At 36.6% G+C, this 27,210-nt stretch overlaps 2 protein-coding genes and 1 non-coding gene across 4 annotated transcripts; 2 read left to right on the plus strand and 1 right to left on the minus strand.

Moving 5' to 3' along the window:
• The first annotated feature begins 437 nt into the window (after window positions 1-437).
• LOC145057210 (uncharacterized) lies at window positions 438-4,497 on the plus strand. 2 transcript variants are annotated; one of them, XM_079004989.1, is made up of 2 exons: window positions 438-669; window positions 978-4,497. In XM_079004989.1, the coding sequence occupies exon 2, from the start codon at window positions 1,007-1,009 to the stop codon at window positions 4,385-4,387; it is 3,381 nt and encodes a 1,126-aa protein (XP_078861115.1). In that variant the 5' UTR covers window positions 438-669; window positions 978-1,006; the 3' UTR covers window positions 4,388-4,497. The 2 variants fall into 2 exon arrangements, with proteins under 2 accessions (XP_078861115.1, XP_078861116.1); XM_079004990.1 differs by having other exon boundaries at window positions 438-664.
• A 327-nt stretch (window positions 4,498-4,824) lies between these two features.
• CLPR4 (CLP protease R subunit 4) lies at window positions 4,825-7,110 on the minus strand. Its single transcript, XM_079004991.1, has 7 exons — window positions 6,789-7,110; window positions 6,010-6,213; window positions 5,748-5,803; window positions 5,502-5,628; window positions 5,324-5,401; window positions 5,122-5,235; window positions 4,825-5,054 (listed from the first exon to the last, which is right to left on the minus strand). Exons 1-7 carry the CDS (start codon window positions 7,041-7,043, stop codon window positions 4,983-4,985), a joined length of 906 nt encoding a protein of 301 aa, XP_078861117.1. The 5' UTR covers window positions 7,044-7,110; the 3' UTR covers window positions 4,825-4,982.
• A 19,994-nt stretch (window positions 7,111-27,104) lies between these two features.
• LOC145060820 (small nucleolar RNA R71) lies at window positions 27,105-27,210 on the plus strand. The gene has a single exon (XR_013687003.1). It is a non-coding gene; the product is annotated as a small nucleolar RNA R71 (small nucleolar RNA).

Here is a 27,210-nt window from a genome sequence, read left to right on the forward strand (position 1 = left end):
ATATCAATATCAAAACTTGTTCATTAAGAAAATGTAAATACAACATTTAATTAAACATTTTTTTCGTATATAAACATGATTTTTTTGCATGAATACGTATATTGTGAAAAATAATACTTAGGGTAAAAATATAAAAAAATTATAAAATCAAGGGTAAAAACGGAAAAAATGGTAATTTTAAGGGTTTTTTTTGCGAAGTTAATATAATGGTAACCGAGAAAACCTGTTATCACCGGTAAAAATGTAAAACGGAATAGTTTTTGGAAAATATGAGGGTAAAAACGGACATAAAATCCAACTTTAGGTAAACCCGATAAAACCTTAAAAAATTGATGGTTTATGACATTAACCCTTAAAAAATATAAATTGTAATTAATATTATTTAAGAAAGTTTACTCAAATATTATAAAACCTAACTTTTATCCTTCTCAAAACATTGCATCTATACGTACACACTCGTAGTGATCGTGGCTGGTTTTCGGTCCGTTTTCTGCTACAACGTATCACTTCACCATTTACAAACTTTGCGGCGTGTAAGAAAGTAATAGAAAGGGATTGTCGATCGTTGCTTAGAGACATCGATCCCGAATTCTCCTTCTCCTCGCACCACTACACAGGCTTCATTCATTTCTCTCGGATGCGGGATGCCGTCTTAATCCTAATCGTAAGGTAATTTCTTCTCTATTTTAGTTATTAGCCATGCTTTTAGGCTTCATTGTTTGATTAGCGCCTACCTTTTTTCATTTTATGTAATTCGTTGTGATTTTTTTTCCAGTGCCCTAATTGCATCAGTCAATTCAGTTCTATATCGTTTCGGTTTTTTTTTTGGTTTATTGTATCTGCTAGTTACAAAATTTCTGTATATTCATCGGTAATTCGTGTTATATATGCCACGAAACAATGGAAATTTTCTTTATAACCCTAGATCTTATGTTTTTTTTTTAAATATCTGTGATGATTAACTGTTAGTTGCTCAGGAATCAAAGGGCGAATTTCTCAGTTGATAATGGTGCTCAAGTCGCAAGACCTTTTATCTGATGCGACTGTGATAAGAACTCCGAATCAGAATGGTAGCTGTTCCTCGAATGGGGCTTCTTCTCGTCCCCTCAAATGGAAGCCTCGCAGTGTATCTGCTGTTAGGGATTTTCCGCGAGGGTGTGGATCTATTGTGCATCCAGTTAATACTGAGACAGCAGAAACACAGGTTGAATCTGTAACCCATGACATCACAAAATCTGCAGAAGATGGAAAGATGGAGTTGATTGTGGAGTGTCACAAGGAGAAAGGAGACAATCTAGTCATGTTGAAGGATGAAATCAGTAGCCCTGTTACTGGAGTGATTGAAGTGGATGATAATGGTGGTAGTATTAATGCTATCAAAGAATCCACACGGAAGTTGAAATTTCCTCAAAGAAGAGTTTCAGCAGTTCGTGAGTTCCCTCCTTATTGTGGCTTGAATGCAACTGAACCTACAAAAGAAGAACGCATAAGAATCAATGGAAAGAGAAGATTTGGAATCGAGGATAAGGGCAATAAAAGAAATGAAAGATTGACAGATTCTGTAGTGGTTGGTGGTGAAAATTCCAATGGCAATGTCAAAGATGATTCTCTCCATAAAACTCAATCAAAAGAAAGCAATGAGTCTCTAATGGAAAATCAAGATCCAAAGGGAGATAAAAGTGATAAAGCATCAATGGAGAAAATGATAGTGGTTGATGAGGAATCAAACATAAATGTTCAAAAAGGGAAAGCCCCGAAGCTTAAAGATGATTTAGACAACAAATCACAAATCGCATCTCAAATCATAAAGAAAGTATGCCAGGATCTTGTGGTGTACACATGTGACAACAATCTGAACAAAAGATCTGTAATTGATGTATCTGATGAAGATTCAGAAGAAAATCTTGGAGATGAGGGCTTTCGCAATTCTGAACCACAAGTAGTGATGCCAATCAGATCACTTGCACCAATTCAAGAAAACGTCAAGAAAGTCAAAGGTGAAAGTAAGAGAGTCAGCCGTAAGAAACACCTTAAAGATGACACCAATACTCCGGTATTTATAAGAGGGGACAGGAGAGTTGTTATAGGCCTAATGGCTCCATCAGTTGTGCCCTTCATAACACCCAAGAAGTCAAAATCAGAAAAAGTCAAAGTTGTTGAGGAGTCAAGTGCTTTTACCACCTCCATAACACCCATCAAGTCAGAATCGGAAAAAGTCGAAGTTGTTGAGGAGGCAAGTACTCATACCACTTCCATAACACCCAACAAGTCAAAATCGGAAAAAGTCAAAGTTGTTGAGGAGTCAAGTGCTCATACCACCTCCATAAAACCCAAAAAGTCTAAATTGGAAAAAGTCAAAGTCGTTGAGGAGTCCAGTACTTTTACCACCTCCATAACACCCAAGAAGTTAGAATTGGAAAAAGTCAAAGTTGTTGAGGAATCAAGTGCTCATACCACCTCCATAACACCCAAGAAGTCAAAATCGGAAAAAGTCAAAGTTGTTGAGGAGTCAAGTACTGATACAATGAAATCAGAATCAGAAAAAGTCAAAGTTGTTGAGGAGTCCAGTGCTCATACCACCTCCGTAACACCGAAGAAGTCAAAATCAAAAAAAGTCAAAGTTGTTGAGGAGTCAAGTGCTCATACCACCTCCACATCACCGAAGAAGTCAAAATCAAAAAAAGTCAAAGTTTCCAAAGAGTCAACTACTTACACCGGTACACTTGATATTGTTGTGAGAACCGAAGAACCAATTGCTCAAGAAACCGAAGAGCAAGGAGACGAGTTTCCCAATTCCCATGAAGTTGAAGTTGCAGTCCCACCTTTTGGTCCTCGGAGTTCCAATTCCGCCCGGAATAGAATCAGGGAAACCCTTCGACGCTTCCAAGTTTTATGTCGCAAACTTCTACAAGGCGAAGAAGCAAAAATAAGTGAAGACGACGAATCAAAACACGTGTTGACCGGAAAACGAGTTGACCTCACAGCAAAATCAATCCTCGAAAAACAAGGCAAAATACCGGACCGAGGCAAAAAAACATACGGTTCCATTCCGGGGATAGAAGTCGGAGACGAATTCCAATACCGAGTTGAACTCGCCTTAGTTGGCCTCCATTGGCTTCTTCAAGGCGGCATAGATTACATCCGACACGGAAACACCAAAACCCCCGTGGCGGTTTCCGTTGTTGCTTCCGGTGGTTACGACAACGAACTCAACAAACCCGAATGCTTAATCTATTCCGGTTCCGGCGGAATCGGAAAAGACAAACAAATCTTAGACCAAAAGCTCGAAAGAGGCAACATCGCGTTGAAAAACAACATCAACCTCAAAATCCCCGTTCGTGTCATCCGAGGGTATAAAGGTAAATCCACCGAACCCTCATCAAAATCTCTAACAACCACTTACATATACGACGGTTTATACACCGTTGAAAAATACTGGCAAGAAAAGGGCCCACACGGGAACCTAGTATTCAAATTCGAATTAAAACGGATCCCGGGTCAACCCGAACTCGCGATCCGCGAAGTAAAATCCAAAAAATTCAAAACCCGCGAAGGCCTTTGTGTTGATGACATCACAAACGGAAAAGAAAAGATCCGCATTGCAGCCGTTAACACAATCAACGATGAAAAACCGCCGTCTTTCAACTACATTATGAAAATCATGTACCCGGATTGGTACCGCGACCGCCGCCCGGTGCCGCCCACGGGATGCGACTGTGTCGGGCGGTGCTCCGACAAACGGTGCAAATGTGCCACCAAGAACGGCGGTGAGATTCCGTATAATCACAACGGCGCGATCGTGGAAGCAAAACCGTTGGTTTACGAATGTGGGCCCGCGTGTAAGTGCCCGCCTAGCTGTTACAATAGGGTGACACAACACGGGATGAAAATCCAGTTGGAGATTTTTAAAACGGAAACTCGCGGGTGGGGGGTTAGGTCGTTGAATTCGATTTCTTCCGGAAGTTTTATTTGCGAGTATGTAGGGGAGCTTCTAGAAGATACGGAAGCGGAAAAACGAACGGGTAATGATGAGTATTTGTTTGATATCGGGCAGAATTATAGTGATATGGGTACGGGTGTGAGTATGGGTATGGGTGTGGATACGGGTACGGATGGGTTTACGATTGATGCAGCGAATTATGGGAATGTGGGTAGGTTTATAAATCATAGTTGTTCGCCGAATTTGTATGCGCAAAATGTGTTGTATGATCAAGAGGATAAAAGGATGCCACATATTATGCTTTTTGCTGCGGAGAATATTCCACCCTTGCAGGAGTTGACTTATCATTATAATTATGCGGTGGATACGGTTCATGATTCGGATGGGAATATAAAGGTTAAGAAGTGTTTTTGTGGGTCGTCTGAGTGTACGGGGAGGTTGTACTGAGGTGAAAGTGGTAGGTTTTTTTTTCTGTTATTTAGGTATTGTACTTTTGATGTGTGTTGCTACTGTATGGGCTTTTACTAGCTTTTGCAATGCTAGATCTTATTAGTATATATGTGATATGTACATGTTGTGTTTGTGTATGTGTGTATGCATATATCAATGGATATGTAGCCTAGTAGTATCAGGTTGTGTTTGTGTATGTGTGTATGCATATATCAATGGATATGTAGCCTAGTAGTATCAGGTGTGTTGGAAATAGTCTAGTTGAGGGTATATGATGAAAAAATGTGTAGCTTTATGAGTATGAATAGCATGTTTACGTATGCATATGCACATCTACATACGATTACATATGTATGCATATGCATGGATAAACATACAATAATGTGTAGTTTTATCCAGTGTGATCATCATTCATTTTTGTAGGGATAAAGGTATATCAAAATCACTTGCATAACAAAACAACTTTATCATGAAAAGAATTTCAAGAAACACATAGTTGAACTATCAAAAATATTTTGGACTTTTAAACTACCTTCCCTATTACAAATCCATATGACCAATATTTAATTTTTTTTTTAAAACAATGATGCTCTCAAAGTAGTTGTGCTTTCCTCAAATCCGAAAGCACTCCTCGATCTTCACTCCCCCTTTCATTATAAATAACCTACAAAAACAACAAAAAGTAAATAAAACAATTTATAATTTATTTTTATGTAAAAAAATTCTAATACCTTATCAATGATTCCATATTCAACAGCCTCACTAGGACTAAAATATTTCGGACGCCTTATATCCTCTTCAATCTGCTCTGTTGTCTTCCCTATATGCTTTGCATACAGTTTCACCTTCAATCACACCATCAAAACACACACACATTTAAAAAATAGACACATTTAGGCGTTGACTAATTGGACAAAAGTCAAACCAAAATACCAATTCAGTCTTCACATTCTTTATTTCCTTTCTCATAATCTCAACATCAGTTGCTTGACCTTGAAATCTTGCAATTGGCTAACAAAACAATTAACTAACATCAATATTTTTTAACTTAATAGCAAGAATTTCAATAAATGTTAAATTATAAAAAAAAAAAAAAAAAAAAAAAACCCACCTGCTTTATCATAATGGTTGATGAGGGCAATGCTGACCGATTTCCCTTTGCTCCAGCAGCCAATAGTAATGCAGCTTCTCCCCATGCATTCCCAACACATAGTGTAAAAATAGGTGGCTTCACATATCTGCAAAAGGGTATTTAAAAAAATTAATCTTTATTGCACTTAAATGTTAATGATGTAATAAAGAACTACTGTAATGATATTTGTAAGTGTAATAACATAAATTTATAAAGACTTGGTACCTCATAACATCATATATTGCAAAAGCTTCTGTTTCATACCCCAACTTTTCACCACCCTGGAAAATGTAAAAGAGAATCAAAAGTGAGATTGTATTAAACATTTATTCATTCTTAGTGTCTGTTTTGTATGATGGAATGGAATCACGAAGGAATGGAATGGATCATTACATTCCATTATCGTGTTTAATTGCAGTGTTGTTTGTTGTGTATAATTAGAATCAAATATATAAATAATCTTGGATAATAAAGTGAATAATAATACCTTGGTAGTTCCAGTAGAGTTTATGTAAAGGTATATGGGCTTTTTGTCATCCTCGTATTGAAGGTAGAGAAATTCTGCCAATATGAGTTCAGTTACAGAGGGGACTAGAGACATACCCAAATACACAATTCTGTTCTTATATAAATAAGATGCTAAATCTGGAGGTGGTTGTTCCCAAGCACTTCCCCTTGAAAAAGGAATCACCTATCAAGATACAAATCAAATGAAATATTTATATACATACATGAATACATATAATGAATCAGTATCAAGCACCATAAGCAAGATATCCCATCTTTTCTAACAAGAAGAAGCAACTGAATAGGCTATTCAAGTAATCTATTTGTGAATCCTTATTCACTATGCTCTAATACATCCAAGAATCAATAACACATGCAATGTTAGGTTTAAAAACTGCTTTTGTTTCATTGTTCTCGGAAAGATAGGAATAGAATGTACATGGCCTTCCAAACCCTAGGAATGTTAAAAGTACTAATATAGTGTTTGGGGGTGTTGTAAAGTAATTATGGTCGCATCGATCTTGAATCCAACAAACAGTGTGTCAGGCCATAACTCTTTATGCTGGAATCGAGCTCATAGCTTGCGAGAAAAAATTTGAAAGGGGAAAATCAATTTTGGTTCTCTTCGGTTGATTTATTTCATTCGGTACTAATCTGTTACCATGAAACTTTGAAAGGGTATCTTATATTCATCAGATATTTAAGCTAATTAAAACATTAGATTGAAATTTATAGGAGAGACGGAAACAGGGAAAATACCATGGTAACACCGAGTCGTTTTCCATGAGAGCTTGAAGACGGGTTGAGGGATGCAGGTCGGATCTTGTGACCGGAGAAGTCGCTGGAAATACTGCTGCCGACGAACGGGGAGGTAAAATTGGTGGATAAGGAAGCTTTAATAGACGAATTAGAAGATGATAAAGAAGCGGTTACAGTTCGATTAATTCGTGAATTGGTTTTTGAAACTATGCGTGCGCTGGGGAAGAAGTGGGAAGCCATTGTCGCTACCTCCATAACCGCTTTTGCAGCTCAGTTGAGAAAGGAGCAGAAAAATGGTTTGGAGATGAGGGAAGAGTTTTGGGGGAATAGGCTAAATTATTTGGAGCAATTTGACCCGATCCATCTGGACTGAATTCTAAATTGCGGGTCAAATAAATTGTTTGGATAAGAACTATATATATATATATATATATATATATATATATATATATATATATATATATATATATATATATATATATATATATATATATATATATATAAATCATATATTTTAATTTTAAAAATGTGTATGTATGTATGTATGTATGATGTATCCATCAAATCCATAACAATATCAAATTAGATCACATTTAATACAAGTAAAAATAAAATATCTAATAAATCATCCTCCCTACTAAATAAATATTATTTTGTCACATGTCACATTCTCATTTATTTTGCCACATGTAATTTTATGGTTATTTTCAATTAATTTTTATTTCACATGTCATTTTGTGGTTTTTTTTTATTTTATTAATTTTCACATAATATTTAAATATAATAATTGCAATAAACATAATAATAAATACATATCAGTTTCATTAATTGACTTCCTTTTAATTTCAAATTTTCTAAATTAAAGTTTTATTAGTTTCCTTTGTTTATTTATCTACATTATTTGTTTAATTAAAATTTTAACAATTCAATATTTTTCGATTTTTTTTCTTATAAATTCAAATTTCTCAAATGTTTAGAATTTCGTATTTTTTTTCTTTAAAAATGAACCCATGTAATACATGGGTCTTACACCTAGTAAAACTATATACCATGATTAGTACATCAATCATATTTTGTAGAAAAAATATCACATATCTCGTTTAAAAAGCAATTTACTTGTAATTTCTACAATAATTATCATGACTATAATATATTATTTTTGAAAGTATATAAAAAAATATTTCTATATTATTGTGCATAATGTTTTAAAAACTTGTTTGTTAGTTGAGCCGGTCTGGTGGTCAGTTCCCGGTTTGATCGTCGGTCAACCTGACTTCCATAATTTTTATATATTTTCTTTTTCTTTACATACATACATATATATAAGCAAGAATTTTCCTACATCTGACAGTAGTGTGCGTCGACCTTCGAGTTGTGTACACTTCTTTTACCATGATTGATCGAACATTTTAATTGGTTTTAAAAATGAATTTGTTTTTTTAACGGGTTGAATGAAATATAACTATTCAATTCCAATAAATAGGTTCAAATGATTTTCTGTCGATTCTACCACGTTGGTTTAACCCGGTTCTTGAAGAAACCATTCGGTTTGATCCGGTGTAGATATTGGCATAAAATTGATTGTTATTGAGCCACTTTCGTCTCTAGTTCCAGTCAAACCGGTTCAATTGGCCGATTCGAATCGGTTTTTAAAATGTTGATTGTGCATGTCATTTCCATGATCAATTTCATTCTAAATGTTGGCACAATGTCTTTTAGTTAGGGGCGTGCATGAGTTGGTTTTTGGGGGAAACCGAACCTAGCACGATAATTTCAGATTTTGGGTTTTGAAATCTACTGGGTTCGGTTTTAGGGTTCATGAGTTGTTTCTTTAGTTTTAGGGTTTAACCCATGGTGTAACACCCAGAAACAGAATGACCAAGAAAAGAAAAGAAAGGCTCTAAGTCATTAGTCAACTCGTCGAGTCCAGGGAGGAACTCGACGAGTCGGAGCGGGATTCGGGGCATAAAGTAAGTGACCGACTCGGCGAGTCTGGTCTGGATGAGGAAAACCCTAATCCCGGGGGTTATGCCCTATTTAAAGAACATCACATCCCTTCCCTAGCCTCTCTACTTCCCTTTTGAGATCCATAAACCCTAAATCGTGAGTGAGAGTCCTTGGGAGCAATTTAGAGCTTAGATAAGGGAGTTTTGTGAAGAGATATTGAAGATCAAGAAGCTTGGAGCAAAGGGCTTTGTAGAGAGTTGGATTATACTTCAGTGGGAGGTCATCCTTGAGGTAATAAGTTGTTGCTTTGGCTTTATTTCAATTAGATCTATTCTTGAATGAGATTTTGGGGCTATTTTGGTAAGATTGAGATCTATTTCGGGTTTGGGACTTAGATATGAGGTTAATACTTCAGATCTAGGGTTGTGATGGTCCAGAATGTGTCTTAAAGCTGAAGTCAATAAGTTATTGGTGAAGCCCCTTTGTAACAAACCCTAGCCCTAGAGTGTTTTAAGGCCATAACTCTTTGGTTTCACGTAAAGTTTGCAACTTTACGTGAGGAATAGGCTTTAGAAGAGTGGATCTACAGTTTGGAGTCCATGCATGACTCAAAATCCTCTGCATATATGAAGGACTGAATAGACTCGACGAGTCCTTCGAGTGGACTCGGCGAGTAGTATGAAGATGGAGATGAACTCGACGAGTTGGATGAACAACTCGGCGAGTCTGTTTGAAGATTACCTTGGACTCGGCGAGTCTGTTCTTGGACTCGGCGAGTCAAGTCGCGAAACCCCAAACCCTTCGAGTTAAGACTCGGATCAGTGAGTTGAGTGGGGACTCAGTGAGTTGGTCAGGACAGGACTCGGAAATCAGTAGACTCGGTGAGTCGAGTCGCGAATGAAAGGATTCTGAGCGTATGAACTCGACGAGTCGTCGATCTGACTCGGCGAGTAGGGTAAGTCAGGAAGGTTGACTTTGACCAGGACTTTGACTTTGTCAAGAATGGACTTAGTTGGCTTCTAGAGTTCTGTTTGGATCTAAGTGTTATATGTATTGATATTGGTAGCTCGAGGAGCTACTGGAGCAGCGGTTCATAGAATTGTCGGTCAACAGCAAGAGGGTTATCAGCAAGTTCTGCAGTGCAGGTGAGTCTCCTCACTGTTTGTATGGGTCTAAGGCACCAATGCCGGCCCATTTAGTTTATGTATGATAAGAAGACCCAGGGGTTAGCCCTAGGCATTATGCATGAAAGACCAGGAGGCGGCTCCTGGCACACGGTATGTTATTATATGTGGTGGGAAGACCCGGGGGTTAGCCCTAGGCAATATGTATGAAAGACCAAGAGGTGGCTCTTGGCGCACTGTATGCTATTATACATGAAAATGATGGGTTTTGAGCATTCTAACACTTCCTAAGTGTACATGCAACCCTAATAACCTTGAATCTATGTTTTCTCTATATACATGCAAATTTCTTTTTCAAGGTTATATCCTAACTAGCATGGCATGGGGATAACATAAAACATAAAACTAGTAGAAATACATACCTTGTTGTTGCTTGGATTCCTTCAAGACTTTGTGAGCCTAGCACCCCAAATGTTGTGCCTCAAATGCTTCACACAACACCACAAAACTTGGAATAACTTGAGAGAATACTTCTAGCACTCAAAATCGGTTATGCCCTCTCTAGTAACCTTACTAGGTCCGGTTTTACTAGCCAAAGGGTTCATTTTATAGTGGTGTCACAATTAGGGTTTTCACATGAATACTCTTAATTGTCATGACTCTTCATTTCTCATGACCCATGGGTTTGTAACTCCCATGGACTATCCATGGAGCTCCAAATGGTTACATCCATAACCCATAAACCATGGATCATTAATCCACCATAAAAGAATTGATGATTGTCATAATCAACCCTTATATATTTAATTAGTCTCACTTTGATCACCAAATTAATACTAGATTAATACTTGATCAAATACTAATTAAATAATACTATTATTAATATATTAGAACTTATAATATATTAATAATCATAAGTGCCATATTCTCTCATTTAGTCTATCCAAGTATTGCAATGCCATGCAACCCAAATGGACCATGCCGGGTCGGATCAAGTACATACCAAATAAAGTTATGGACTTAGACACTATATCCAACAGTCTCCCACTTAGATAAGTCTAATAACTATATTTGCAAATATGACTTCAGAATCCGACTAGCAATCGTAGCTCTTTCAAAGTCTCTCGGAACTGAGATGATGATGATATGCCATTTAAGATAAGTGATCATATAATCCTCTGCTCTCATGATATCAGCCGGACAAACACATGGAACATGGTCTTACTTATTGTCCAGCATTTGTTTCTCAATCTCCGATTTGTTTCGACATAGAACTAAATTGAACACATCAATTAGGTTCTGACCGGGCCCGGTACATAGGTCAAAACCAAATCATTGAGGGGCCCAGATATCGCTTCTATTTCTAGAAGGAACAGACAAACTTCGACTGATATGTTTGTACTAACTACTTGTTGAATTACTCACAAAGGCACGTTTTATAACATCGAGTTACCAATGCGTTTTCGTACAATCAATGAATAACCAACTCATAGTCAACAACTCATATCTCTAGGTTTGAAGATTTATATGATATTACCGCCTCACGATCACTCGAGATAAATTCCATGAAGTGATGCAAGTGAGCGTGGGTTGAATCCAATACTCAGCCCTTATGAGTACTCATGAATGTTGTAGCAACCATTGCATTATCCAAAGCACTTTAGACAAATCATACAAGCCAAATTCATGACAATCTTAAATCAATACTTACTTCCAAAGTTTGACTGACTGTGGATGGTTTGAATAATATGATATATACCATAACATAATTATTCTGGAAGTAAAAACATGCAAAATTGAAACATAATAAACAATCAACACAAGATAGTAACACCTTACTCATAAATAAATAACAACTTTTATTTATCATCAAATGTCAATTACATTTTACAAGTTTCAGGAATCTAATTATTGAAACTAATATCATCCTTCAGCCCAATGCGCCTTGCATGCTGTAAATGCTTAACCCTGCTCAGTCCCTTCGTGAGGGGATCTGCCGGGTTCTCATCTGATGATACCCTCTTTGCCACGAGGAGTCCTTCTTCTATTCGATGTCTGATGAAATGGTATTTTCTGTCAATGTGCCTAGATCTACCGTGATCTCTTGGTTCTTTCGCCAAAGCAACCGCACTTTCACTGTCACAGAAAATTTCCATTGGCTCCTTTATAGCTGGTACAACTCCAAGGTCTCCGATGAAGTTCTTTAGCCATATCGCCTCTTTTGCTGCCTCGTTTGCTGCTATGTACTCTGATTCACAAGTTGAATCAGCTACTGTCTCCTGCTTGGAACTTTCCAAGTAATTGCTCCTCCATTCAGGATAAAGACCCAGCCTGACTGAGAGCGGAAATTATCCCTATCAATTTGAAAGCTAGCATCACTATATCCTTCCACTCTCAAGTCATCACTGCCTCCGAGGGTAAGGACCCAGTCCTTAGTCCTCCGCAAATACTTGAGAATGTTCTTTACCGCTGTCCAGTGTGCCTTGCCAGGGTTCCCTTGATATCTACTGACCATGCTCAAAGCAAAGGCCACATCAGGGCGAGTACAAGTCATAGCATACATGATCGAGCCCACAGCGGAAGCATATGGTATCTGACTCATTTCAGCTATCTCAACCTCTGTACTCGGACTCTGAGTCTGTTTTACTGTTTCTTTTTTTGCCTTGATCTTTCATGATATAGACATGGTGTAATAAAAAAGGGTGTAGTAAACTGTGATCTCTTGTGGGTCTTTATTTCCTTTTCTATGAAGGACTTCTATCGCACACAATCACAGGCTACAAGGACAAACTACACTATTAAGCTTAGATACTAGCTTTTGACTTTTTTTTCCTAGATGCCTATATTAACAAATAATGTTATATTTGTTATTAAATTGTTTATTCTATTTTTCCTAGACCATCTCTGTGTTCTAAAGAAATGTTTTTTATTCTTTTTAATTTGTGTAATTATACTTGCTTTATTGTTTAGTTGTCAAATGAGGGTTTAAAAAGACAAATAAATTTGTTGCTAAAAACATATTTTGGAATACAAAAACAATAAAAGTTTTTTCAACAAGAAAGCGTTCAAAACATAAGTTGGATCAAACCTTCTTGCTAATTGTTAGTTAATTTAGCATGCATAAACCTAGTTAAAAATTGTTAGAAAAACTTATTTATAAACAAAAACTAACAGGTTTTTGATATATATATATATATATATATATATATATATATATATATATATATATATATATATATATATATATATATATATATGCACTGGTTATCAACTAATGGATTTTCTTTACTCTGTTTTGAAGTTTTTGATTTCGGCCCCCCTAACGTTAGGGCTTGTGTTCCGCCCCTGATCACAGGGAACGGTGTTCTAATTAATTTACTTACTATTAAATTAACCTAATTTATTAACAAGTTTAAAAGGGGTTTTATCTGGTTTTACAAGATCAGATGAACTTAAATCAAATTCAATAAATAAAAACACACTCTTGTTTAGTTTGAATCCACTTCTCCCTAATGGCTAGCTAATGATTACGGATTAATAAATTGGTTTTTAGTTGTATTAGTAATTTAGTTCTAACTTACCAATAATTAACTAATTCATGTCAAACCATGTATGTTCACACATAATTAAACACAGAACTAATTATGAATGTAAATATGCTATGTAAGATTTGTTGTATAAACGCAATTATGGTCACAATACACGTTCTCTAGCACAACTAAGCTTTATTTATTCTAATTACTAACTAAGATTGGTCAATCCCAGCTCTAACAATTCAATGTTCACTAAATCATTAGGTAAACAGGTTCATGCAGTTTAATGGTCACTAAGCTACACAGAACATGCAATCAAGCAAATAGATAAACAAGTAATAGCATGCTAGGTTATACAAATCAAACACAAGCAATTTTTACCAACTAAACTTAATCCATAAGCATATAACTATTCATAAGTTCAAAGTTTCATCTAGCTAAAAATAATGAAAGACATGTTCTTATTTAACTAAAATATAAACCTTTACTTCTTTTGGTGTTGAAAACCCTCTTCCAGAACCTATCTTTCGCTCTTAATCGTCTCCTGGAACTCTTTTCTTATGCCAAAAGCTTTTTTTTTGTAATAATTAGGAGGACTTATATAATCCTCAAAAACCCGCGCCACGTCGTGGGCTTCAAGCAATCTGTATCCTTCAAGGAAATCCTCCGCGTCGCGATGTTTATCTTCTGGAACACCCGTGCCACGTCGTGAACTTCATCGCCACGTCATGAATTGAGTCTTTATCGTGAATTTATTATTTTCTTGTCTTTCAAGCCTCCCATGTTCCATATTTTGGCACTTTTGGTCCCTCTCTTCAAAAATCCTTTATATTGACTGAAAATAACAATTTAAAGTCATAAGTATCATTATTCTAAACATATTATCAATTTATTAATAAAAATGTACTTAAATATTGCCTAAAAATAAGTATAAATATGGCAATATCAAAATACCCCACACTTATGCTTTGCTTGCCCTCAAGCAAATTTAAACTTAATTCTTAATTACTAACACCACACAGAACAATCCGACTCTAGTTCAGCCATTATGCCAAGACCTCAACGCATGCTTTTGTGTCTAAAATTTTCCTAAAGTACCCCCATACTTTAAATACTCACAATCTTCATAAACACTCGCCCACTTTTTCCGAACAGTGCTCATTTTATGCAACCCTCCGAATCCATCCTCAGAAAACCTCCTTATCCTCAAGGTATTTTTAGTTGAGAAACCTAAGTATACATAATCTAGAATTACAATTTTTCGATACCACTATGGAGCTCTTTTGGAATTCTTCATTTCTTTGGCATTTGATCTCTTTGAATTCACCACCTTATTGGATTTGATTTCTGGTATCTTCAACTTTTGAATTTCTTGGAATTTTGATCTTTTGATCTTCACTTTACTTGCTCCAAAATTCTTAACATTTTTCTCGTCATTCTCTCTTTTCTTTTTTTTCTTTACATGTACCTCACTTTTTTTTTCACTCAAACCTACATGCTTAAGCAGAGGCGCTCAATCTCAACCTTTATCGGTTAATGATAATAATTTTCCTGGATACATTTCAGGTTTAGGCTGCTAAACATATTTCATCCCTCAAACCAAGCGGGGTTGTGTTTTTGTTCCATGATTTCACTAAAATAAGGGAGGCCACAAATGCACTATAACGTATATTGGCTCAACTAAACATTTGAACTTTCATCGGATCATCCCACATAATACTAGCAATTATAGCTCAAATTATTATTACTAGATTCAATTATTCAAAATTTTCAATTTATACTATCAAATTCTATGATTTTCTAGCAACTTACTTTTTCTACCCCTACCCCACACTTATTTCATACAATGCCCTCATTGTATTCATAAAAATAAATCAAAATTAAAGAAAAGGGAGAAAAAGGAACAGACTCCCCTGGGATAGTGGCGTGAGCATCTCCAAAAGTGTGGAAAACGTGCAATTGGATTTCCAAAAATAGAAACTCATTGTAGAACTGGTTGAATATGTAAATAAACCACGAACATGACTTGAAACTTCAATTCTTCAAAGTGGATGTTTGTAAGGAAAAATGTGGGCAATGATAAACTGGGTCACGTCGTGGCAGGTGACTGGCCACGTTTTGATATGGGTTGAAAGCGCGAACACCAAAATGCTGAATTTCTACAAACTGCAATAACGCCACGACGTGGCGTTAAGGTTTCCACGTCGTGGAAACTGGGCATCAGCAGAAAATGGATTATTTGTTTTATTTACTCTAGCAACTTTGACCAATGGCTAACTGATTTCAGACGCTTCTATGCAAATATATTTCCCAACTATAACCTCTCTCCTAATATACCCCACACTTATCTTGAATTGTGGGTTCCAACTCACGACTCTAAGCTTCCTTGACTAGACAAACACGACTCGAAAGTTAACCTGTTATGCTCCTTAGAATTCCCATGCTAATCTGAAAAATGGAACAACCCAAAAGAAATAAAGAGTAACATCATAGTTTAAGAATGTTTTACATTACACACCAAATTCAACATAAAAAAAACTACTCAAAAACAAAACAAAAGAAAAAGAAATAAAATCAATCATCATCTTGATCTTGTGCTCCACTTGGCCCTGCCCCATCATTCTGCGGACGCCATAGCTCCTCCCATGTCGGAAAATAGGGATACTGTGGTGGCATAAAAGGTGGTCGGGTCACACCCAAATGCGAATAAATACCCTCAGTAAGTTGGGTATGGTAAATGGCATGCCCCCACAGATTATCCAAATACGTTCCCACCCGACTCTGAAAAGGGTCGATGGGCACTCCCTACACATACTGCGAAGCAGCACGTTCTCTCTCGACTTCACCTCTAGCCCGCACATTCCGACGCCGCGGTCTGGCTGGTGGTTGTTGTCCTGGCTGCACCTCCTCTTGCTCGTCATCTATCGGCGGTATAACAAAACGACCCCCGATATTCACCACCGCTCGCATAACACCCAAGACTTGAATGGTCAAGTCTGTGTCCGGGAATCGAGTAAGATTCCTCACAAAGTCATGGGTCAAAATATGATATGACCTAGCCAGGCGAGTAACCAAATGCCCCCCAGTAATCGGGCTCCCAGACCTAGAATTGGCCGCTTTCTTCCCCATGAACCTCGCCAACATATAAGGTAAATCACAACAAACTCCCGGGGTAATAAGAGTCCATAAACAAAATAGATTCTGAATGGGGACTTTATCACCATGATGCTTGTGATTTATTGAAAAAGTGATAAGGCGGTGCAAAAATCGGAAAACAGGATTCCGAATTTGTGACTCACTCGAGTCACGAGTGTTGTACTCATGGTTAGAAATGCCCTGTCAGAACTGCACATCCAAAGTACCGGGAGCAAAATCTCGAACACATCCAAGCAAGAACGGAATGAAAAACGGAGATTGCGTCTCCACTTCTGTATAGAGCCCCATACGCCAAGCAAATTCCCGAAGACTACACTCTCGATATACACCACCCAAACGAAACACAAGTGCCCGGTTGTAGGTGAAATCAAGGGTGCGTTCCTCGAAGCATACGGTAGAGAAAACCTCCACCGATAATTCTGGGTACACGGGTGTTGGATTAGTGTCTAAGTCCATAACTATTTTGGTATGTACTTGACCTGATGGTGCATGGTCCTTTTGGGTTGCCTTCACCAAAGCAACTTGATTGGAGAGATAACTAGAGAGAGAGGTTATTATGATTTATTAATATGTTATAAGAATAATATATTAAAGGAGAAATCATATTTGTTTAATTAATATTGGTCAATAATTAATTAAGAATTAATTTTATGATCAAATGTAATTAATTAAACTAGAGGGGTTGAATTATAATTATGTGATAGTTGCAAAATAGGGCAATGGTTATCCTTGTTAAAGGATGGACGAATTCAAGGATAAGGATATCCTTAAAATCGTCCAAGGTCCAAGAGATAGGGATTTTCAAGGCTTATCTTATGGTTGCTTGATGGGCAAGTAACTAGATAAGGATAAGGACTGAAACCCTAATCCCAACCCTATATAAAGACCCCTAAGGCCTTAGGATTTCGTGCACTTGATCCCTAGAGCATCTAGGGACGAATTCTTATACCTCTCCTCTCTCTTTATACCTTCTCCATTTGCTCTTGGTGTTTGTGAGCCATTAGAGGCACTACACTTGTGGTGCTTGCTTTCAAGACTTTAGGTTTGAAGATTTAAGTTGTTATTACAATATAACAACAAGAGGTAAGTAATCTAACCTTCTTGTTTAATTTCGAAAATAGCAATCATGATTAGGGTTTTATTATGTGTTCATAATGTTGAGTATCTAATAGTGAAAATATAGATCCAATGCTAGGGTTGCATGTATACATAGGATTGTTTGTATAAAACCCATCAGTGGTATCAGAGCCTTTAGTTAACTTGTTTTCAATTAGTTTATTCAATTGTATGAACTTGACATATTAGGGTTTATGGCCAATAAACCCTAGGTGGCTAGGATTTTCGAGATTAGGGTTTGCAAACCCTAATTTGCAAGAGTTTGAATAAGATCTTCAAATCCTTTCCTTAAACCCTTAAATTTCGAAATCTAGGGTTTGTTTTAATCCCTTGATTTTCGAAATTAGCCTCCTCCCCAAGATAAGATCCTAAATTTTAGGGATTTGGATTATCCCATATCTTGTAATTATCCTCTAATTGTTAAATATGGTAATTATAGATTTTGCATTATCCTATCCTTATTTTCGAAATCTATAGAGATAATTAAGGGATTAGGATATCTTAAATGTATAAATGGTAATTATCCTCATGATTTAGATAATCCCTTATGATTTAATAATTAAATTAATAGTCTAATTCAAGTTAATTATTAAATCAAGAGTTTTAATATTTAAAATTTTAATTTACATGTCATAAATTCGAAATTTTTTAAGAGAAATTAAAACTAAATTGTTTTGAAATGTTTCAAAACTTTCCCTCAAGTTTTGGAATTTAAAAGTTGATTAAAAAGGTTTAATTAGGAGTGTTAAATTCTAAAAACCTAGTATTGTTTTGAAAAGTTCAAATCACACCCTTATGGTTTTATTAATTAATTAAGGTGTATAATTAAAAGAAGTTTAATAAATCCATAAAAGTTTTGGTTTACAATTTAATTGAATTAAAAGTATAGTTGTTAAATTTAACCACCTAATATTTTAAAAGTGTAAAATACACCCTATACTATATATAACATTAAAAGTCTAACATTATATATATATATATATATATATATATATATATATATATATATATATATATATATATATATATATATATATATATATATATATATGTATGAGTAAAAGTCAGTCTTACCGTTAGTAGGCCTCATTCACGAAGCTGGTCTATAAGGGGTGTTTACGGAAATTGCATATAAAATGGCGATTGAATGGGTATCCACTCTTACCCACCGCACTCTTGACTAGTGGAGGGTCGTTAGCCGAACGGGTAGGATAGGACGAAACCTTCCATTATAAGTATAATGAATTATTAAAGTAACTAAATGTTTTCATAAAATTCCCAATCTTAGTTACTTAGGCAAAAGTGAATTGATGCAATTCCATGAAATTACACTTTGTGCCCTTGCAAAGACGTTAGTGGAGCGTGTGTGGTTTACCGGCACACTAAATGGTTCTGAGCAAAGGTAGCAAAGGGTGACTCAATGTTTGTCATAGTTTGGTGGAGCGTGTGTGGTTTACCGGCACATCGAATTGGTGACTGTAACATGTGAGGGCACCATGTAAGTTCGCATGGTTATTCACACCCGCTTTGTGATCCTCGGCATCCCAGTCACAAACTAGAGGGGCATATCGAGATTTAAACATGCCATTGAAAGTTCAATGAATCTCAAAGGATCTAGGAGTTTTCATAGATTTAAAACTTAAATTTCTTTTTCGTTTTTCTTGGTGGAAATTAGTGAATCGTCATTCACTTACCTTCAAATATTCTGCAATTAGGGTTACGACATCCCTCTCCCGAGTTATAGAATATTGTGTTGGGTCCTAGCCTTAGTAACTCATTTGGGTGATTTACTAAGGACTCAATCAATCAACTAACTTGAATTCGTTTTCTCCTGTTTTGTAGATGTCAAAGTTCGACAACTATGGTCTTCCCAAATCCCGTGGAACAAGCATTCCACATGAAGATGATATTCCACGATTCGATCGAGGAACAAGAAATCATGCTTCAATTCCTCCACCTCCTCCAATTATTCTCCCTAACCCACAAGTTCAAAGGCTTGAAAAGTTCAAGATCACTCAAGCCCTTTTGGCAAGTAAACATAAAGAAGGAAAGCCAGTGTGTGCACACGTCCTAGGGATGAAGTCACACATTGATAGGTTAAGAATGTTGGGATCCGTTGTCTGTGAGGAAATGCCTGTTGATTGGGTTCTTCAATCACTTCCTAACCCGTAGAGTGAGTTCGTAAGAGAGTAATATATGATGAACCACGACGTGACCCTTATAGATCTCACATATATGCTTATTGCTGCTAAATCAACAATGGTTTGGCGCAATAGAAAAGCAAAGTTGATTGGTGAATCTGCCTTCAAGACCTCTATGGATATAGATAATGGCAACGAAAGACATGTTATGATCGAAAAGTTTGATCATAAGAGAAAGGCAATGTCTGAAGTAGTTCCATGTCATGTTCCAAAAGAGTCAATTTGCTTTTATTGCCAAGAAAAAGGGCATTGGAGACGAAGCTTCCCCATTTACCTAAGAGATCTAAGAGATGGGAGAGTCGAAACGTATGGCTCTAATATAGGCAAAATCCATTAACTAACTCTTTTAAGCTTCTATTCTAGATTCTTAATACATAATGTGATAAGATTACAATTGATGTTTTGTAGGATCAAAGAAAAGAGAGGAAGCTTAAGGGAAGAAGTGAGCAGAATCTAACCATGAAGGAATTGATTTCGATCGCATTACTTGAAGATTAGATTCTTAAGCTACTACTTAGAGTTAGAATAAGATTGCTAAGAAAGATGTATTAGCATAGTTTTTCAAAGAATTGCATTGCAAGGACAAATTTTTCCGCAATAAAATAAATTTTGATTTTATATTATTTATTTATCCTTGTAATGGCGTATATGAAAAATTGATGTCTGAATGTTTTTGTTATTAGCAATAATGGATTTGGTTCTTATTTATGTTATTTATGGAAAGTCGAGAATTTACCATATAGGGAGAGTTTCTCATCGCCCAAGTTTCAATTGGACAGAAATTTGGAATCACGCAACTTGGTTGCATGATGAATGAGAAATTTCATATTTGGAAATTAGACTAATTCATTGACAAAGTGTCAAGTGAAGGACTAGGAGATAGAGCACACAAAGTTGCGTGTTGATCAAGTCCACCACAAGAATCACAATGATATTCGTCATGATTTACTAAAGGTTTAGTAAATATGATTATACTTACAAGATTAAGTGTAATTCGGAATTGATTAAAAAGGTTTAAATCAATAGCAAAATGAATAAGAAGAATCATGTAGGCAGAAAAATAAAAGTTCTCCATTCTAAGAAGAAGGGAGAGTAGCTTTTATGCTTTATGATAGGTCTTAATGATTAAGAACCATATCTCAATTGATCCTCTAAGTGAGTCTTAGCACAATTGTATGTCTAAGAAGAGGAATCAAGAATTGAAGAAATGGTTAAATCAAAAGGTCAATCGTACTTCATTACAATAACAAGTCTTAGAGTTAAGATTGTGACAATGAGTGAAAAATATTAAAGGTTTATAACATTCATCAAATGTGGAAAGTTGTGATGTCTTGGATAAGACAAAGACCAACTAGGACCAATTTATGAAGAGTTTTGATAAAAGCTACACTAACTCTTGAATGTTTGGTTGTCAAGAAATGGTTATTGACAAGAGAATCTTATATGTCAAGGAGTCAGTGGGAGTCTTAATGGTCTTGAAAGGTTTCAAGAACAAATCAAATAAACCTTATCGATCATCACTAGCACACGAGTTGAGGTTTATAACCTATCGTGTTGACATTATTTTGTTTCTGTGCCATTCCACTTAAGTTAATTATGCATGTGAGTTCTATGAGTTCTCATTTTGAATGCATAAAAGACAAGGACCTTGATCAATGGAAAGTACATTGATAAGAAAAGGTGAGCTGCTTAACTACTTGGAAGACATAGTGGGCAGTTGTGCTACCATAAGGGCAAGAAATCGAGATCAAGAAAGTTCGATCCATATGAGTTTGAATTTGTCGTAAACTTTGGTTTTAACAAATTCACATGGATAGGAACAAATACACCATTTAAATCTAAGTGTCATAAGATTTCCTCCTTCATGAAAATGATTGTGAGGAAATGTTTTCACTAAGAAAGATTTAAGAAGATAGTGATTGTAAAATTGCATTCTCGAATTCGATTATGGTTACGGTATCCCTTTCCATAATTTGAATTGTGAGGTTTGGCAATTAGTCTTAAGTGTTTAGACACACATATGAACTATCGAAGGCAAAGGTGTATAAGTTCAAGAAACCTTGATAAAAGATTATCAAAGCACTAAGTATTAGAAACATGAACTTAATAAATTCAATAAGTATTGTTTTTCTGAAAGTTAAGCTGTTTCTGAACACACGTCGAAGCTAGTGGGAGCATAAGTGTTATGTTTATAATAATCATCATGATAGTGGGAGCATAAAAGTTATGATTATATGATTATTAAGGCACCTATTGCAAGTTGGCAATATTAATTATAGAAAACAAGAGTTATACCTTGCAAAGTAGTAAGGGTTGTAATGTTGTTTTGCTATAATTAAGGGAGAGAATATTATGCTTCATTTCAAATCCAAAGGTTTAGGTTGAGAAATGTTAATAAATTTAGTCAAGGGTACATAGTGTGTTCTTAAAATTTCGATTATGATTACGACATTCCTCTTCACAATTCGAATTTTGAGAACATAGCAAATAAAACATTATGCGTCGTGTCCCATATGCTTCGAGTATAGGATCGATTGAAAATGCTTTAATGTTTGACCATTCTAAAATTTTCCAAATGTCTAGTGCATTTAGAGGGAAAAAGGACTAGAATCGGTTTAGACTAAAATAATTAAACAACTATCAAAGGACAATCCAAGTTCGACGAGGATTGGTTGCTTGCGAGTAGTTGGAAGTATAGTATTGGAAGATATGGAAATGTTTTCATATTGGATGGACCATATCGACATTATTAGGAATAGATAAGATTCTATTAAGAATAAGTTGTCATATGGAAAATATGGAAATGTATCCACATTGGGAATTGAATATTGAAAATTTATGTCTAGATTAGAAACTTTTATGCAAAAGGATGTTCAAAGGAATGTACTTTGAGTGAGAGACATCATATATATGGAATTGTCTTGTAACAATCTCCGATAGAGGACTTTGTAATATCATTGGCAATAGTCTTTGTGACTTTGGTGCAGTGAAATCACAAAAGGATCATTGCATAAAATGTTAGAATCTAGCATATTCTATAAGTAGCAAGAATTTGATATTCTTTCACTTATGAAAAGGATTTGGAGTTGTGAAATGAGAATGATTGGAAATGTGTTCAATGTGATCTATTTCACAAAGTAAGAACCATAGGTAAACATTGTGTGCATGCTAGGAGCATGGGACAAGTGTTGTAATTCAAGTAAGAAGTTGATTACCCGAAACAACAAATAATGAGTAATCAATATGGTGATAAATAAAATGCGTTTTATTTATACTCAAAGGTTTGAGGCCATATGGGATTAGTATTATTCTTGTGTTTCACATTTGCATGTTTTGACTTCCAGAATAATTGAGTTTATTAAGAATAATCGAATTATTCGAACGGGCCACAGTCGTTCATATGTTGGAATTAGGTATGAATGAAGACTGTCATGAATTGGTGTGTGGATTGTCTAAAAGAGTATTAGACATAAGCAAATGTTTGCTGCAACGTTCATGAGTGCTTATGAATATGAATTTGAGCATTGGATTAAACCCACGCTCACTTGGATCATTCCATGAACTGTATCACGAATGATTGGTGAGACGATAACATCTTATATTCTTGAAACCGAGATGTGTGAGTTGTATCTTGCAAATCGGTTACACATTGATAATATGTAAACGCACTAGTAACTTGGTGTTATAAAACATATTATTGTGTGTGATTCGGTGAGTGAGTGCAAGCGAGCATTGTATCAAAGTTTATCCGTTCCTTTTATCCAAAGAAGGATAAAAGCGATATCTTTGGGCCCCTCGATGGTTTAGTGATGACAAACGTAAATGCTCGGCCGGGCTAGGGCTAATTTGATTTGTTCAATTAGTCAGTCGTCATAAATCGGGAATCGAGATATAGTACAAAGAGAATGATTTGAAATCATATCTCATATGATATCTAGAATGGAGGAATATATGATCCCTTATCTAAGGACACGCGTATCTGATAGGATCAGAGTTGACAGCGGTTTTGGAAAGCTACGATTGCAGATCAGGATCTGAAGTCATACACAGAATAGTTATTAGACTTATCCAAGTGGGAGACTGTTGGATTAGTGTCTAAGTCCATAACTATTTTGGTATGTATTTGACCCGATGGTGCATGGTCCTTTTGGGTTGCCTTCACCAAAGCAACTTGATTGGAGAGATAACTAGAGAGAGAGGTTATTATGATTTATTAATATGTTATAAGAATAATATATTAAAGGAGAAATCATATTTGTTTAATTAATATTGGTCAATAATTAATTAAGAATTAATTTTGTGATCAAATGTAATTAATTAAACTAGAGGGGTTGAATTGTAATTATGTGATAGTTGCAAAATAGGGCAATGGTTATCCTTGTTAAAGGATGGACGAATTCAAGGATAAGGATATCCTTAAAATCGTCCAAGGTCCAAGAGATAGGGATTTTCAAGGCTTATCTTATGGTTGCTTGATGGGCAAGTAACTAGATAAGGATAAGGACTGAAACCCTAATCCCAACCCTATATAAAGACCCCTAAGGCCTTAGGATTTCGTGCACTTGATCCCTAGAGCATCTAGGGACGAATTCTTATACCTCTCCTCTCTCTTTATACCTTCTCCATTTGCTCTTGGTGTTTGTGAGCCATTAGAGGCACTACACTTGTGGTGCTTGCTTTCAAGACTTTAGGTTTGAAGATTTAAGTTGTTATTACAATATAACAACAAGAGGTATGTAATCTAACCTTCTTGGTTAATTTCGAAAATAGCAATCATGATTAGGGTTTTATTATGTGTTCATAATGTTGTGTATCTAATAGTGAAAACATAGATCCAATGCTAGGGTTGCATGTACACATAGGATTGTTTGTATGAAACCCATCAACGGGTTCTTGAATGGCAAATAAATTCCTCCACCCATGACAAGTGAACGAAAATTGGTCTCCTTCGTATGTTTTCGACCAATAGCATGTCAACTCAGCAACCATTCCTACTCCACCAAGCCATCCCCAATCGATAATTGGGGCTATCGCAAACTCCCTATTATACAGTCATCCAAGCCGATTCTCGTAAGTAGTTAGCAATGGTCGGGGAATGTTTTGAGGAAACTGGTATAATGGACGTATGCTTGCTACATCTATCAGGTTTTCCTCCTGTGGAACAGCTCGTCGTGGTCCCATTTCAAACTCGGGTTGCCTCCCGAGAAGCGCTTCTTTTTCTTGGAGTCTTGAGCTGGACTCTGTGCCTTCTATGTTGAATCTTCGGAAGAGTCTACCACCAGGATCTTTTGTTCCTTGAACCGCTGTTTGTAAGCTTGAACTCTCCTTTTATACGCCTTCTTTGAATTCTCCTTTTTAGCTTTTCCCTCTTCTTCAAGCTTGCGTTTTGTGCCCTTCGTTTGTTCCTTGCACTCCATAGCATTCTCCTCCTCTTTCACCACTGGCTTTGTTACTCTTGAAGTGACCTCCTCTTCATCACTTGTCATTTCCTCATCCTCTTCGCTCACCCAAGAAGGCGGACTCTTGTAAGCTATGACTTCAATCAAATACGGAACAGATGCCCTCGGTTTTGTCCTCTTGACTTGATGAACTGCCTTTATCTCTTCTTCCATAAGCTTTTCCAGTTCTTCTAGTTCATTCTCTTCATTAATTGTGAACACCTCTTCTTTATCTTCTTGAAAGTCATCTTTTATCCCAAAGACTTCTTGTTCATCTCCAACCCTTAAAGTGAGCTTAGACTCGCGGATATCAACAAGGGCTCCAGCAGTGTTAAACAATGGCCGACCAAGGATTATTGGAACATTCGGATCTTCTTTCATGTCTAAGACTACAAAGTCTATTGGAAAAACAAAATTTCCAATTTTCACCAAAATATCCTCCACGATGCCACGGGGTTGTGTCACCGAACGATTCGCCATGTGAATCTTCATTTTTGTAGCCTTCATCTTCCGAATCTCTAATTTTTGATAAAATGAAAAAGGCATTAGATTAATGCTAGCCTCAGAATCGGCTAAAGCATTAACCTTCATTTTATTCCCAAACTTACATGGAAGAGTGAGGCGTCCAGGATCCCCCATCTTTCCTGGTGTTTCTCCCAACACAACTTTTGAAGTTTGTTCACTTAGAATCAATGTAGACTGCTTCTTTAATTGCCTTCGAGTGTCTATCAAGTCTTGCAGTAATTTTTGGTTCTTGGGAGCTTTGGATAAGGACTCGACAAAGGGGGTATTAATTGGGATCCCCTTCACATGCTTTACAAACTCTAAATGCTCCTTCTCCAGTTGACTGAGTGTAGCTCGGGTGGGAAATGGCAAAGGTGGATGATAAGCTGGAACTGGTTCAAAGTATTTTTGATCAGACATGCGCCACGTCGTGGCCAGAGGAGTGCCACGTCGTGGCGAGCCTGGTTCAGCAATTTTTCCACTTTCGATCCTTGATTTCTTGGGTTGCTGCGGTTCTTCTTCCAATGCCTCCAGGAACTCATATATTGCATCTTCTTCAGTATCGATGGTCATTACGTGAGATTGAGTCTTTACTTCGGGATTCTTCGGGGACACTTTTTCATGAACTAGAGTGGCTAGTTGACCAAATTGTACTTCAAGGTTATGGATGGAGGCTTTCTGGTTCTTTATCAAAGTTTGTTGTTCCAAAATGGCGGAATCAGTGGCATCGTGTCTCTTTTCTGAAGCCTCCATAAACTTCATCAAAATGGTCTCTAGGTCGGGTTTCTTCTCGGTCGGTGGCTGCTCATTTTGATAAAGGCCTCGACCTGTCTGCCTATATTTCTCTTCTTTTTGCTTCTTATACTCTTCATATGGCAGCCACTCCTTCTTCGGTTTCCTCCAGTCCTCATCAAACTTATCCCCACTAGAGTAGCACACTTGAGCTTTTCTGTTCCCAAACTCGTCTACATGGCAGTCCTTGGTCAAGTGTGGACCACTGCATCTCTCGCACCCCACTCTTATGGCATGTATCGACTGGTCCATTTGTGTTATCCTGCGATCCATGTTATTCAGCATGGCTATGACGGCTGCGATTTCTTCAGTTTGGGCCCCTCCACCGCCTTTGATTCCATCTTGCCTTGGGTTGTGGTATTTGCGAGAGTGTTTCGCGAATTCTTCAATTAGCTCCTTGACCTCCCTTGGATTTTTCTTTGTCAACGGTCCTTGAGAATCAAGGAGTTTTCTTGTCATCACATTGACCCCATCATAAAAGATTGACATCTCTTGCTGCACATTTAGGTCATGTTGAGGCAATTTCTGAGCAAGCCCTTGTACCGCTCCCATGCTTCGTATAGTGACTCCCCCGGCTGTTGCTCAAAGTTGGCTATTGCCTTCTTGAGTTT

Source organism: Lactuca serriola, chromosome 6 (assembly GCF_051521515.1).
Source record: "Lactuca serriola cultivar US96UC23 chromosome 6, Lser_US96UC23_V15, whole genome shotgun sequence".
Taxonomy (NCBI): domain Eukaryota; kingdom Viridiplantae; phylum Streptophyta; class Magnoliopsida; order Asterales; family Asteraceae; genus Lactuca; species Lactuca serriola.